This window comes from Colossoma macropomum, unplaced genomic scaffold (genome assembly GCF_904425465.1).
Source record: "Colossoma macropomum unplaced genomic scaffold, Colossoma_macropomum, whole genome shotgun sequence".
In the NCBI taxonomy this organism is placed as follows: domain Eukaryota; kingdom Metazoa; phylum Chordata; class Actinopteri; order Characiformes; family Serrasalmidae; genus Colossoma; species Colossoma macropomum.
In genome coordinates, this window is record NW_023495014.1 from 693,275 (window position 1) to 705,479 (window position 12,205).

Sequence of the window (12,205 nt, forward strand, 5' to 3'; positions counted from 1 at the left end):
TATAGAGCATGGTAGGGTGCTAATTGCTAATTGTATCATGCAGTACACCAGTCTGGAAGCATCTGCACTTACATTTCTCCACTTATTTATTCAGGTTTGTCCTTCATTTTCTCATCTGTCTGTTTACAGTAGAAGGCCAATGCGTGTCGTTACGTCAGTGTACCTAACTGACAACTCTGTGTACACCTGAACATTAGAAGAGTGATCCACGGCAAGATTCTTTGACTTCAGCTGCAGCACAGACACAGCACAGATTCACAGAAGCCATTTCATATCAAAAAGATTCTTTTGAATTCATTTCTACATTTATTAGGAGGGCAAAAGGGAACAATCCAATAAATATTATGTCGACAAACAGAACAACATACAAACAGATTTTAATAAAATAAAACAAGATTGCCTACTTTCGAAGCAACTTTCATCACCTACACATACTCTTGCACTAACACTAAAGTGAGACATGGTAATACTGCCTATGTGAATACCAGTTCATAGTGGAAGAAACTGCCTAAAGGAATCTTTGTTAGAAAGAGAATAGAAATGCATAAGAGAAGCTATTTTTTTTTCTAAAAGGTGGACCTCAAAGTGCAATCACTGACCTGCTACGTACACAATGGCATGTCAGCCTAATATTTCTGAGCATCAGCTTTGAGCTGAGTGCAGCCCCTCTCTTTCAGTGGCACTGAAGAGAGAAATGTAGCTTTCGCCTGGTTCTGACCACTGTGTCCTTCAGCCATTGACGTCCGCGTTGTGACAACACCTCACCCGCCTCCATCTCTTTATCTCTCTCCTCCCTCTCTCTCTCTCTCTGTATTTTATGAGGATACAAACTGCATAGTTTAGAAGAAACCTTCAGATTAGTCCACTTGACTGTGCAGCTCTTTGCCTTGACCCAAGGTTATTCCACCTTTCACAGACTGGGCATACAAAGCAAAACATGAAACAAATACTCTGGGATTGAGCTTTAAATGTAGCTTCTCACAATTCACATTACATGACAGTAAGCCTGTCAGATAAGGAGCAAGTCAGATCAGAAACAAAGCACATGATTGGAAAACGCCTTGGACTAGTTAGAGCTATTGGGCCAGTTTCTTACAATATCACCATCATTATTATTAGCATAGTCATTTAATAGCTGCTAGTTATGAGTTATAATTAAACCCAAACTAATACAGCAGTAATTAGTAAAGGCAGTTAGACCTATGATGCAAGTTAACCCATAGAAGTAGAGTTATTGTCATTTTGCTATGCGATTTAATGATAAATTACAGTCAGTTATGTAAAGAATTACATTTACATACCATTTACATTCTATATTGACAGTTTCGAGTCTGGAGTTCCAAATTCTTCTAATTCAACAAATTAAACACAGCAAGAATGTAAAGACTGTACACAACAATAACTTCTTAGCAAAGGCAAATCATTAAATCTCTTTCACGTATAAGCACACGTGGTATTGACTGAAAGTTTAAAATCGACACATTTGACAGAATTTCCTCATTTGTTGCAAAGAGCTATGAGTGAGAAATGATAACCACGGTGACATTTGATATCACTGGCAATAACTGACTTCTAAGGGTTAACTGAAAGCTCAAAGCAACCTCTGTTTTGCCACACCCAGTCTATGCGGTACATCATGTGGTCTCGTTACAGATCTTTACTGAGACACGAGCTCCACTGTACATCCATCTCAATTTGATGCAGTGGCAAGTCATAGGACTTAACCACACAAATTCTTCTTTGGTTAAAAAAAAAAACTTTAGGGAGCATGATTTGCTGTTTGGTTGGAATATAAGTAAAGACTAATCTAAGGATTGTGCATCCATGGCAACAGTGGAATATACTACAGAATTTTAGCTGAGCTCAGCTATAAACTTAAAATAACAAACAACTGGACAAGCAGCTATGGACAAATAGCCTTAAAGAAAGGGAAGTGATTCAAAACCACAGTGATTGGGCTTTCGTTTCGCTTCTTCATAATGTTATTTGCGGCTGAAAGAGAAGTAAAAGTTGTGTGTCCGCAATACACCAGTTCAAGAATTTACTCCTATCATTCCTACTTGCTCTTTTTCTGTTCCCAGTTCTGTCTCTCACTCTTTCTCTCTATCTCATCCATTATGAAGATTTATACACCAGCCTGGTGTGCATCTTTTCTCATTCAAATGAAAAAAAAAAAAAGACAGATATGCTAAGTCTTATATTTGATGCTTGTGGCACCGGTTCCTCTTCATATTTCCTGCTGAGGCCACAGGTTCCAGCTTGCCACCCTGTCATAACCGTTCTGAGAAGAAGTCGTGTTGCTTTCAGAAGCCGGAAGCAAGGCCTTCCATTGGTCGAGAGGGAGGGGCTTCCTCTTGCTGAGTGGATAAATTTAGGGGAGTGGGTAGGGCTTGGCCTTAGGACTGCTTCCACTAGCTGTCAGCACTTAGGCTACAGGAAGTGAAATGATGCATATGGAATCACTAACCAAGAGAGGAAGAAGGGACTTAAAGTGTGCAGTGTCCCTCTCTCCTCCCTTTTTTCCCCTCTCTTCTTTCTTTTCTTTACTCAATGTGTATGGACGGAGGGATATGCACAATTTCCCTTCCTCCCTCTATTCTCCCCCTGCAGTTCCCAGAATGTCTTCCTTCACATTGAGTCACATGACTGTGCAGCTCTTTGCTTTGTCCTTCCGTAGGTCCGTTGCCACAGCAGCCAAGTCTGGCCTACTGGGCATGTGCGAGATGCGCTTATTGGAGCGTGCAGATTTGTTGCGTTTTATGTTTTTGTTGTTCTTGTTGACGCAGGCAAGTGTCGCCACATGGAAAATGTCCCGAACGCTGTTCTCTGACTGCAGCGCAGAACATTCGATGTATGGAGCCGAAATCTGCTTAGCCATTGCAGAACCCTGAAACAGAGAGACACAGAAAGACTGTCACTCCTGATGTGAAATTAATCCAAATCTGACAGCAATTACCAGATAAACCCTACTTCATTATGTGAACCCTTGGATCTTTCAGTGTCTGATCTCCAACTCTCATGCAGCTCATTTACTCCAAACTGATGAAGACTAACAGTCAACTTCAACTGAGCTTTCATTTGGTATCATGAATTTCATCTTAATTCATAATCTAAGACATCGTAATTGCTTCTAACATGCTAAGATGGCAAAACAAGTTATAACTGGAAGTAATTAAGGATGGAGTATTCTCCAAGTAAGCTACTTAGAGTAGCACTTTGGGGAAAAGTATCAAATTCATCAGTATTAAATTTGGGATATATTCTGAAAAGGATGATACATACTAAATAAAGCTATTTTCATACATCTAATTACATTTAGGTTCACTGAGGCAACTTCTGATCCTAAAGCAATTGTAGATATTCAGAGAAAGCTGCCTGAAGGTCAGCTTTCAGCATCAAGAGGATAAGATGAAGTGGTATTCTAAGCTGCTCTTGGGTTCAAGTATGAAAGATAGTTTAGCAAAGTTTGGTTCTAGTGTCCATTGGCGTTGCCCCACCTGATCATATGACACTGGTGTCTGTCTGTGATTGGACAACTCCACTAATGTAGTGAGGTCTGTTCTCAGGTCTGACTTGCAGCCAACAAGCAGCATCTTCGTGTTAGGGCAGAATTCCTGGATCTCGCCTTTCCACTGCCACAGGAAAAAGAAAACAGAGCAAACCATGTAACCCACCAAGGCTATCACATCATTTTCTCTAAACGAACAGAGAACAGGTGCTCTTATTATCTCTCTCTACTTTTCCTTTTGTTAATCTTCTCTTGCCAGCTTCTATCTTCTCTTTCACCCCTACATCTGTTAGCTCATTCTTTCTTTCTGTCTCTCTATCTGTCCTTGCTCCCTCTCTCTCTTTTCACAGTGCTAGAGGTGATCCACATTCCTTACCCCTGCAGAACAAAGACTAAGCTGTGGTGTATGTGTGCGTGTTTAAACCGGAGGGTTTAATCTTGGATAATGCAGTGTGGAGACATGGCCCTCTGCTGTGGTCGCCAGGATCCGGTTCGCCATGATACACATAGCCGATTGTTCACTCAGGAACATGAGCACCCTCTTTGCTCCCTTTCCCATGATCCTTAGCACTGGCATCTTGCTTCAAGAGAGCCAAAAGTCCCCTGAACTCGAAGTAGAAGCTGCTCTGGCACTTTGACCTGGGACCAGCTATCCCTACTCTTAACATAATCAGCACAGAGAACAATGCAGAGCTGACTTGAGACCTCCCTGAAGAGGACACTTGTAACAGCCTATAATGTAATTCCACCTTACTGCAGTCCTGAATTTGCAGGTATGTACTGTTCCAAAGAGCTCCCATCCAATAGAGGACACCTAATCCCTGTCAAACAGTCTGACATGATATTTAAGTCTGACCCACACAAAGGAAGACCTTTCTTGTACAGGTAAATGGAGAATGCAAAATGTCAACAAGTAAATGGTGAGAGTTTTCACTTTTAACCTCTCAGAACTCAGAGAAATATGAGAGGGTTGGATTTGTCTGTTGGTACAAGCCGTTCAGCCTAACAAATGACCAAAAAGTACTTAATTCAGCATTACAAGAAATCATGTGAGTACAGCATGCTGAATAGGTTAAACTTAAAGGAGCATTTTATCAAAAAATCAAATGTACACATTTTCTCCCAACCCTACATGCTGACAATGTAGCCAACAAGTCATATAATGTAAAATAAGCAAAATAATGACTATAGTAGCCAGTTTAGCATTTTTCATGTTTAAATCATCAAACACTTGCCTCAAGCCACATCAAGTTGTTAAAACTCTTAAAACTTTTAAACAGACCTGCTTGTGTGGTTTCTGATGCTATACTGTACAAAATTGGACAAAAGCTAAAACAGTTGCATAGGTAACAACAGCTTTCATCCTGAAGCCTGATTTGTTTTTGTACTTCAACATTTGTACTTCTACATTTTATAGCATGTCATACAGTGTCAGAAACCATTTAAATCAGTTTGTTTAGGATTTCCTAGACCAAACATGTCTTGGCTGACTGATTACATTTGGGGCGAGGGGGAATATTGTTTGATTTTTGGTACAGCTGAGGTGAGAGATTCAAGCCACTGCAACAGAAGCTGAAAATGGTACATACCTTTTTGAGTACACTGTCAAGGGTCTCTGGGCGGCTGATGTCAAAGCAGATGATGACAGCATCCGAATCAGGGTACGAGAGTGGTCGTACATTATCATAGTATGGAGAGCCTGGAACACAAAAGACAGCCTGATCAGAAAGGCCTCAGAGTGCTTACTAATACTAATAATGCACTGGATTAACAGGAATATGATTATGGGGTACGTTGGCCTTACCACTGAAACAGAAACCTCTTCTCACCAAACTATCTCATGCCTAACAAATATGTTCCTTTTAGATGACTTATTGAACTTCCTAAAAGAATTTCCACATTACAGTGCTAGCAGTCACTAGAATCAGAGCAGGTGCAGATTTACATGCCAAGAAATTACCACTGACAAAGCTGCAGGCTTATTTTTACTTGGGTAATATGAGTGGCTGAGAAAAGTAATACTATAATAATAATAATAATAATAATCATATTTAATGTTTGCACAATATTAAAATTATTAAAGTGCAGGTTTTAAAAAGCAGCCATAAATGGACCTTGGGAGTCCTGAGAGAAGCAGAGAGAAACTCTTTCAGCTTCCCACATGTAAAGTGAGCTCTCAGCCAAGAATCTGGAGAATTTTGTTTTTCGTGTCTAACGTGACTCGTGGGAGGTCTGCTCTGAATCAGAATACTATACACAAACACACACACAGAGGGGGTGTCACCACCAGCCCACCTCAACCATGGATATTCCTAGCACGAGGAGATCAGACATAAACAAATCAGAGAGAAAATCCATGTTTATCACATGTCCACTTCATATACAAAGGGGAGTAAGGGGAACACAGAGAGAGAGAGAGAGAGAGAGAGAGAGAGAGAGAGCCACTAGACGACAAGAAAATTACTGTTCACAGTGCCAAGAGATAATAACACAATGAGAGGGAAGAAAAAAAAACAAAAACACAGGTGGAGTCTCAAAGTTTTTTGACATTCCTACTGAAAACCATTATAATCTCTGTAAAACCACAACCGGAGATAAAGAGTCCTCTACTGTCACTAAATAGCTAGATTAAGAAAAGCCTCTTTCATTTGAAAAACACTATCACCGTTTGGGTGGCTCTCTGGGAATAAGGAGTTTAAAACCTAGAGACTGTGAGACGACGGTTGAATGTATGTACCAACCACATGTGCTTTGATTTGAATAGGCAGTGTTCAAGCAGGTTTGCGGTTATTCTACATCTATTCATGTAATAACATGTATATACAGTGTAGCAGTGGGCAATATGACAATATTTATACACTATTTTATATAAATTACATCACAATACACTTTTCTGATCATATAGTGGATACTGTCAGTACTAAAAGAACTCACCAACTGAATTTGTCTGGGATTACTTGGATTATGAGAAGCAGAAACTGAGACCAACTTATAAGACTAAACTACGGAGGTGTGGAAAAATATCCCTGCAAATTTCTTAAAAAAACTGAAAGCAAGTCTCCAAAAAAAGAATGGAAGCTGTAATAAAGGCAAAAGGGGGGAGGGGGGGCACAATAAATAATAAAACGTACATAGGTATTAAGGCTAATTTTCTGTTATGTTTTTTCTCCTGAAGCAGCTAAATTAATAACTTGTACTTAGTGGCCCTTTTGACTGTAATTTAAATTAAATTAAAGTGTGGTCTCTGACTTAGGCATAAAACTGTATATGGGGTATATAGTGAAGGATGTAACCTCTAAGCTTCTTGCCTGTGTAGAGGAAATCCCTCAGCTCACAGTTCGCACCGCAGTATCGCATTAACTTATGTTACAGTGAGCTCCAGGACATGTCCTTTTACTGACACACACACAGTAAGACATGCACAGACCTATATAAAGCATATTTTTCTCCATCTTGCTCAGACATACAACCCTTCTCGCCCTTCCACTCATTCTTTCTTTGTGGAATGGCCAGCTGTTCTGAGTGACTGTGTGTGTTCGTTTGTTGTTTACAAACATATATATATATATAGCTAACTATGGCACCATGCACCTGTGACAACTGACACCCTACAATGCTTTGCTTCATTTTAGAGGTCCACGTAGGAGAGTGTGTGTTTCGACACCACATTAAGACATGTGGAGCTCTAATTACTTTACAGTGTTATAAAGCCGAAATGAAAATTTTGAACTAGGACCATATTCTTCTCCCATTGTGGTCAGCATGCCCTCCAGTGACCAAATCCTAAGACCACAGATTCAATTTGCCGCTCAGTATGAAGACGACATGTGTGCTTCACCTGCTAAAACTGTGCTGATAATGAAACATGGTCAGCGAGTGGAGGAAATTCACACTTTTGAAATGCAAGAAGAGGAGATAACCTTGTTGGAAGTTCACATGGTCCAATCTGATTTCCGTTAAGGATAACAAGGTAAGAATCCTCTCAGCAAAAAAATAAGCTTTCAATTTTTTTCCCCCCTTCTCAGCATCCATTCCACAATAGGCGCTTTGTGGAGTGGCGGCGGTAACCTTTCGTCTGTGGAATGCAAGGCATGCGGGTCCAATTCGCTCAGCTTCGAAACAGGATCTGCACCACAATAGTTCCTGCGCCCCGGAAGGCAGGAACAGAACCAGAGCAGGCGGTATATAGCCAGGCTGAGCAGAGACTGAGCAGTTTAGGTAGGTTGTTTATTTAAGAGCTTAGGTAGCACTGCCTGACTACAAGTCAGAAGATCTGGATCAAACTAGAGACCTTACAATGTTCCATCACCAAAATACAGAAATACAAAAAAAAAAAGTGTCTCAGGATAAATGATTTACAAGATTATAGATTAAAATGTACCTCCTTAAAGAAGCAGCAATGATTAGAAACAGACTTCTATGCATTTTTGCTGCAAAGTGCATTTATTTAATTTTTTTATAGAAGTCTTTATTATGGCTTTAGAGTTTCTCTTTATCCAATAAATTATTCTGGAATCTTAAAAAGGGCATGCATGGTCTGTTATTGCTCAGTTAAGTCTATAACGTTTAATCATCAAGAAAAATGGTGGATTGCTAACACAACCAGTAGTGACAAAAAACTGAAATACTCTTGCTGAATGACCTTCTCATTTTCTTCTAAAAATCTAGTTCAATCCTTCCCTTTCCTGATATAAGATGCATTCTATTCTAGAATCAGTTTACACTTGCAATTTTGCTTCAGTACAGGTCCTGTAGAGCCATCAACATGATCAAAGTGCCAATTGAAGCACCATTCAAACATCACAAAAGATTTCCTCCCAAATACGCTGCCTGAAAGGCAACAGGCCAAACAAAGCCATTCTTAAAAGCCAAGCAGTCAAAAAAACGCTTGTTTGTCACCAAGCAAAGCGAAGACAGAGTGCGCAGGGGGCAAATGGCTGAGTTTAACAGCACGGGGGGAAAGCCTTAATGAGGACCATACTGTCTGTTTGAGCTCATTATCTTCTCCACAGATAACACAGAGACAAAAGGCACCCCAGGATAAGAGCCAACGGTATGTGGCTGTGTGTGCGCACGTGTGTGTGAGGGTGGGGTCTATTGATTAGTGCTGACTGGGAGATAGGACGTCTTCAAAGCCTGGAAGTAAAGCCCCTGGTCTTTCCGACTGTAGGGTTGGAGGTGGGGGTCCCTTATCAATAAGGGTCTTGAAGAGAAGAAACACAAGAGGTCTATCGTCAGGAACAAATTGACTGTTAGAGCCTGCAGGGAAAAGTCTCTCCTACATGCATACTCACACATGCAAGGGTCTCAGGGTAGTGTCTAGTTTCAGACAGAGTGTCCTGAGACATAAGCCTCTGATGTGCCATAAAACAGACACATAAAAGCTGGATCTATATGGGGATCAGAAGCTACTGAAGACCTGAAGTCAATATTTACAATGGAAAGCCATTAAATATTCACGTTGGACACAGCGTGTCTCAACTAAAAAAAAAAATAAAAAAATAACAGTAAGGGTTTCCAAATTCACTGACGCAGATATGTTGTAATATTCTCCTGAAAGCATTTTGAAACATTCATACAAAAGCTTGAAACCATGAAAAACTGAACTGAAGAACTTTCATAAAGTGCTCCTGACAGGCTAGTGACTGAATGACCAGCTGATTGATGGATAGGGCCATGACTGGCAACTGGACGATTGGCCAGCTGAGCAGTGGGAAGGGTTGTGAATGGCCATTTGAGCAATGGGTAGGGTGAGGTGCTGTGTTCAGGGCGGGGGGAGAAGCAGCTGTCTTTTCTTTGGCTACACAAAGAAGAAACCAAGACGCCAACTAGCAGAGATACAACTGTATTCCAGATAAACAGGGAAAAAGAGAGAGACAGAGAGACACACAGCACGAATGGGACAGAGGCAGAGAAAAGCAGACAGGCATTGGAGTCAATGGTGCCAGCAAAGTGGTGCTAGTCCAAATTGAGTACCCCATTTTCATAGGCTACAGCCAAATAAACTGATGATGAGACGATGTAATTTTGGTAATATACGTTGTATAAAGAGTTTCATACAATGGTACAGGATCATCTTACCAAAGACAATCTGATCAATGTATAAGGGCATGTAAAACCAACACCATGAGCCTGTCTTTATAGAGACATAATGGGCCAAAGAAGAACTCACGCCAACACACAAATACTGTTCAGAGATACTACACCACTTATCTCTCTTTCTAAACTGCTTCTTTTCTCCCTGCCTTTCCATCTTTGCCTCTCTGTGACACACACACACTTCTCAGCCATGTCAAACTTAAATACACCTCCGGTGACTCAAATGCAACCTACAGACCATGTCTAACAGCACTGCGACTGCACAGGCTTCAGTCTTCTGTAGGAACCTCCCTAATAGTCCAAATCTCAATTCACTCTTACCCCCTAACCCCATTTCCACTAACTCATGTTATACTAAGAGCCTGGGAATTTTAATCGCACCCATTCTGAAGTACCAAGCATGACGTTGGCAAGCACAAAATCCGTTAAGATTGCAATTAGGATTAAAAGAAAAGAACTCTCAAGAACCTTAATATCTGGGACAAAACAAACAGAATAACACCTTCAGTGTCGGAAAGAGCTCAGACCAGCACAACACAGCTACAGCTTTAGACTAAGATATGGGCTTGAAGGAGAATTCCACTGATTTTTGTAACTTTCTATATGATTCAATTGTTAAAATGTAAACAAAACTCTCAAAACAATGTCTCAGTCATCAGGTAACATATTCTAAATATTTCATGCAATAACTTTGTGAGGTAGCTTTTAAAGGCATTAGACGTCTGGTTCCCATCAAACCACTATGAATGACTTTGGTCACATCTCAACCACTTAATTATGCAGAAATTTGGAAAAAAATCTGTGGAATTTGTCTTTAATGGGCCAGGTTGTCTAGCTGGACATTTCAAGTAAAAGTATATTTGTGGACAACAAAAACTTACTGAGCACTGCATTACTCCATTTGGATTTTGATTTATTTCACTTTAATCCAGGTTACTTATCTGTGTTGCACCATTCTCTCTTATAGTTTTCACTGTCTTTCTAACTTTGATGTGCCTTGTACTGCTGCTGTAACAACATTTCCCTCTGGGATTAATACAGTACTCTATCTGCTTCCCTCCACCCGCTGCTCTGGGATCAGTGTGAATGGTCAGAGAAGCCACTAACGGTGTTTAGCCTGGGGACACAACTGTCTACAGTCTGCAAGACTGGAGGTGTTCCTCAGGGAACTTTCTTTGAGTGCGAAAACACACCGACCCGTGAGGGAATAGGAGTCGACCTGCTGGGAACTGAATTCGACTGCAAATATATAATAAACCCCAGCATATCTGATGCACTACTTATGAGAAACAGCTGTCTGATGGAAAAAAGAAAAGTTTAATAGTGCTATTATCATTACTTTGCAGCGTTCAAAGGTGGAGTAGCACTCTTGGGTCCAGACCTTTATGCTTTTTCTACAGTACCTCAGGAGAGATGGTGCAGTTACATTCTCATCTCATTCCCTAATGAGTGTGTGTCAGCGTGTGTTCTCAGTGTTTCCAGGGAGGGGTGCAGTGTGAAAAATGTGTTGGCACAAAGGGTGTGTGTAAGTAAGGAGGATTAACTGTTCTTGCTGCTGGTTTGGCTGGGTAACTGACATTACATTTCTGAAGCCCATATCACGATTAGAAGTGGAATGATGAATGATTAGCAAGCAAATTCGACAGACTGGGACTTAACCATTACTGCCACCGTTCACATATCCTACCAGACAGGGTCAACAGGGCTACAATTAAACAGTCCACATCTCACACACCCATATAAGGCATTAGTTTAACCCTTACATTTAGAGAGAGCAGTCTCCTCCAGCTACTTCTGATGTATTTCTTCAACAGAGACAGACATTAACGGAGAACGAAATGACTCTTACCTGATGTATCCCACAGACTGAGCTCAATTCTTTGGGTGTCAATCTCAAAACTTGCTGTGTAATTCTCAAACACCGTGGGGACGTAATTCTACACAAAAAATACGACATTTTAGTCAGATTTTTAACATGAAATAACTTAGACTAACATTTACAAAGCTGGATGTGGACAGTTCGAGTGTGATAAACTGTGTGAAAGTAAGGCTGCCGTAAATGACTGAGGGAAAATGTGCTTACCTCTGGGAAACAGTCCTTCGCGAAAACGTGAAGTAAAGCGGTCTTCCCGCACTGGCTGTCCCCCACGACCACTATCTTACATTTCACACTCTGACTCGGATCCATTCCGGGCTGAAGTGAGAGTTTCTGGCAGGACCTTCTCTCCTTCATTGAGTTTCTCTTAGTCAGAGTCCTCCTCTGCAGAAGCGCTGAGTCTGTGAAGCAAAAGCCAAAGCCTCTTCAACGGTCTCCTCTCGCGACTCGACCGTTACTCACTGAAATTCCAAACTCGCGCATTAGAGCGTGGGATGGTCTTTTATAGCCGGCCTCCCAGCCAATCGCTGCGCGGTCTCTGCCCTACTACTCGTGAGCCGGGCTTTCATTGGTGGCTTCGCAGCCAATCGCTCCTCCTCACCCTGTCTATCTTCCTTTTATCGGATTTCCTGTGTTTGGAGCGACGCTGCGACCCCGCCCCCATTCCACTGTTCGCTGCTGGTAGATTTACGCTTCACGGTGACGTATGACCAACTTTCTCT

At 41.2% G+C, this 12,205-nt stretch overlaps 1 protein-coding gene across 1 annotated transcript; it reads right to left on the reverse strand.

Annotated features, from left to right (window-relative positions):
- Positions 1-283: 283 nt before the first annotated feature.
- Positions 284-12,003, reverse strand: rnd3a (Rho family GTPase 3a). The gene is made up of 5 exons (XM_036561085.1): positions 11,691-12,003; positions 11,457-11,544; positions 5,098-5,207; positions 3,498-3,632; positions 284-2,887 (listed from the first exon to the last, which is right to left on the reverse strand). Exons 1-5 carry the CDS (start codon positions 11,838-11,840, stop codon positions 2,639-2,641), a joined length of 732 nt encoding a protein of 243 aa, XP_036416978.1. The 5' UTR covers positions 11,841-12,003; the 3' UTR covers positions 284-2,638.
- Between the last annotated feature and the right edge of the window lie 202 nt (positions 12,004-12,205).

Excerpts from the sequence above, each read along its gene's own strand:
- rnd3a (XM_036561085.1), bottom strand. The coding sequence starts at position 11,840 with ATGAAGGAGAGAAGGTCCTGCCAGAAACTCTCACTTCAGCCCGGAATG. Across the intron at positions 5,208-11,456 it reads CAGTCTGTGGGATACATCAG|GCTCTCCATACTATGATAAT; the intron begins GTAAGAGTCATT and ends TTTGTGTTCCAG. Across the intron at positions 3,633-5,097 it reads TTGACAGTGTACTCAAAAAG|TGGAAAGGCGAGATCCAGGA; the intron begins GTATGTACCATT and ends TTCCTGTGGCAG.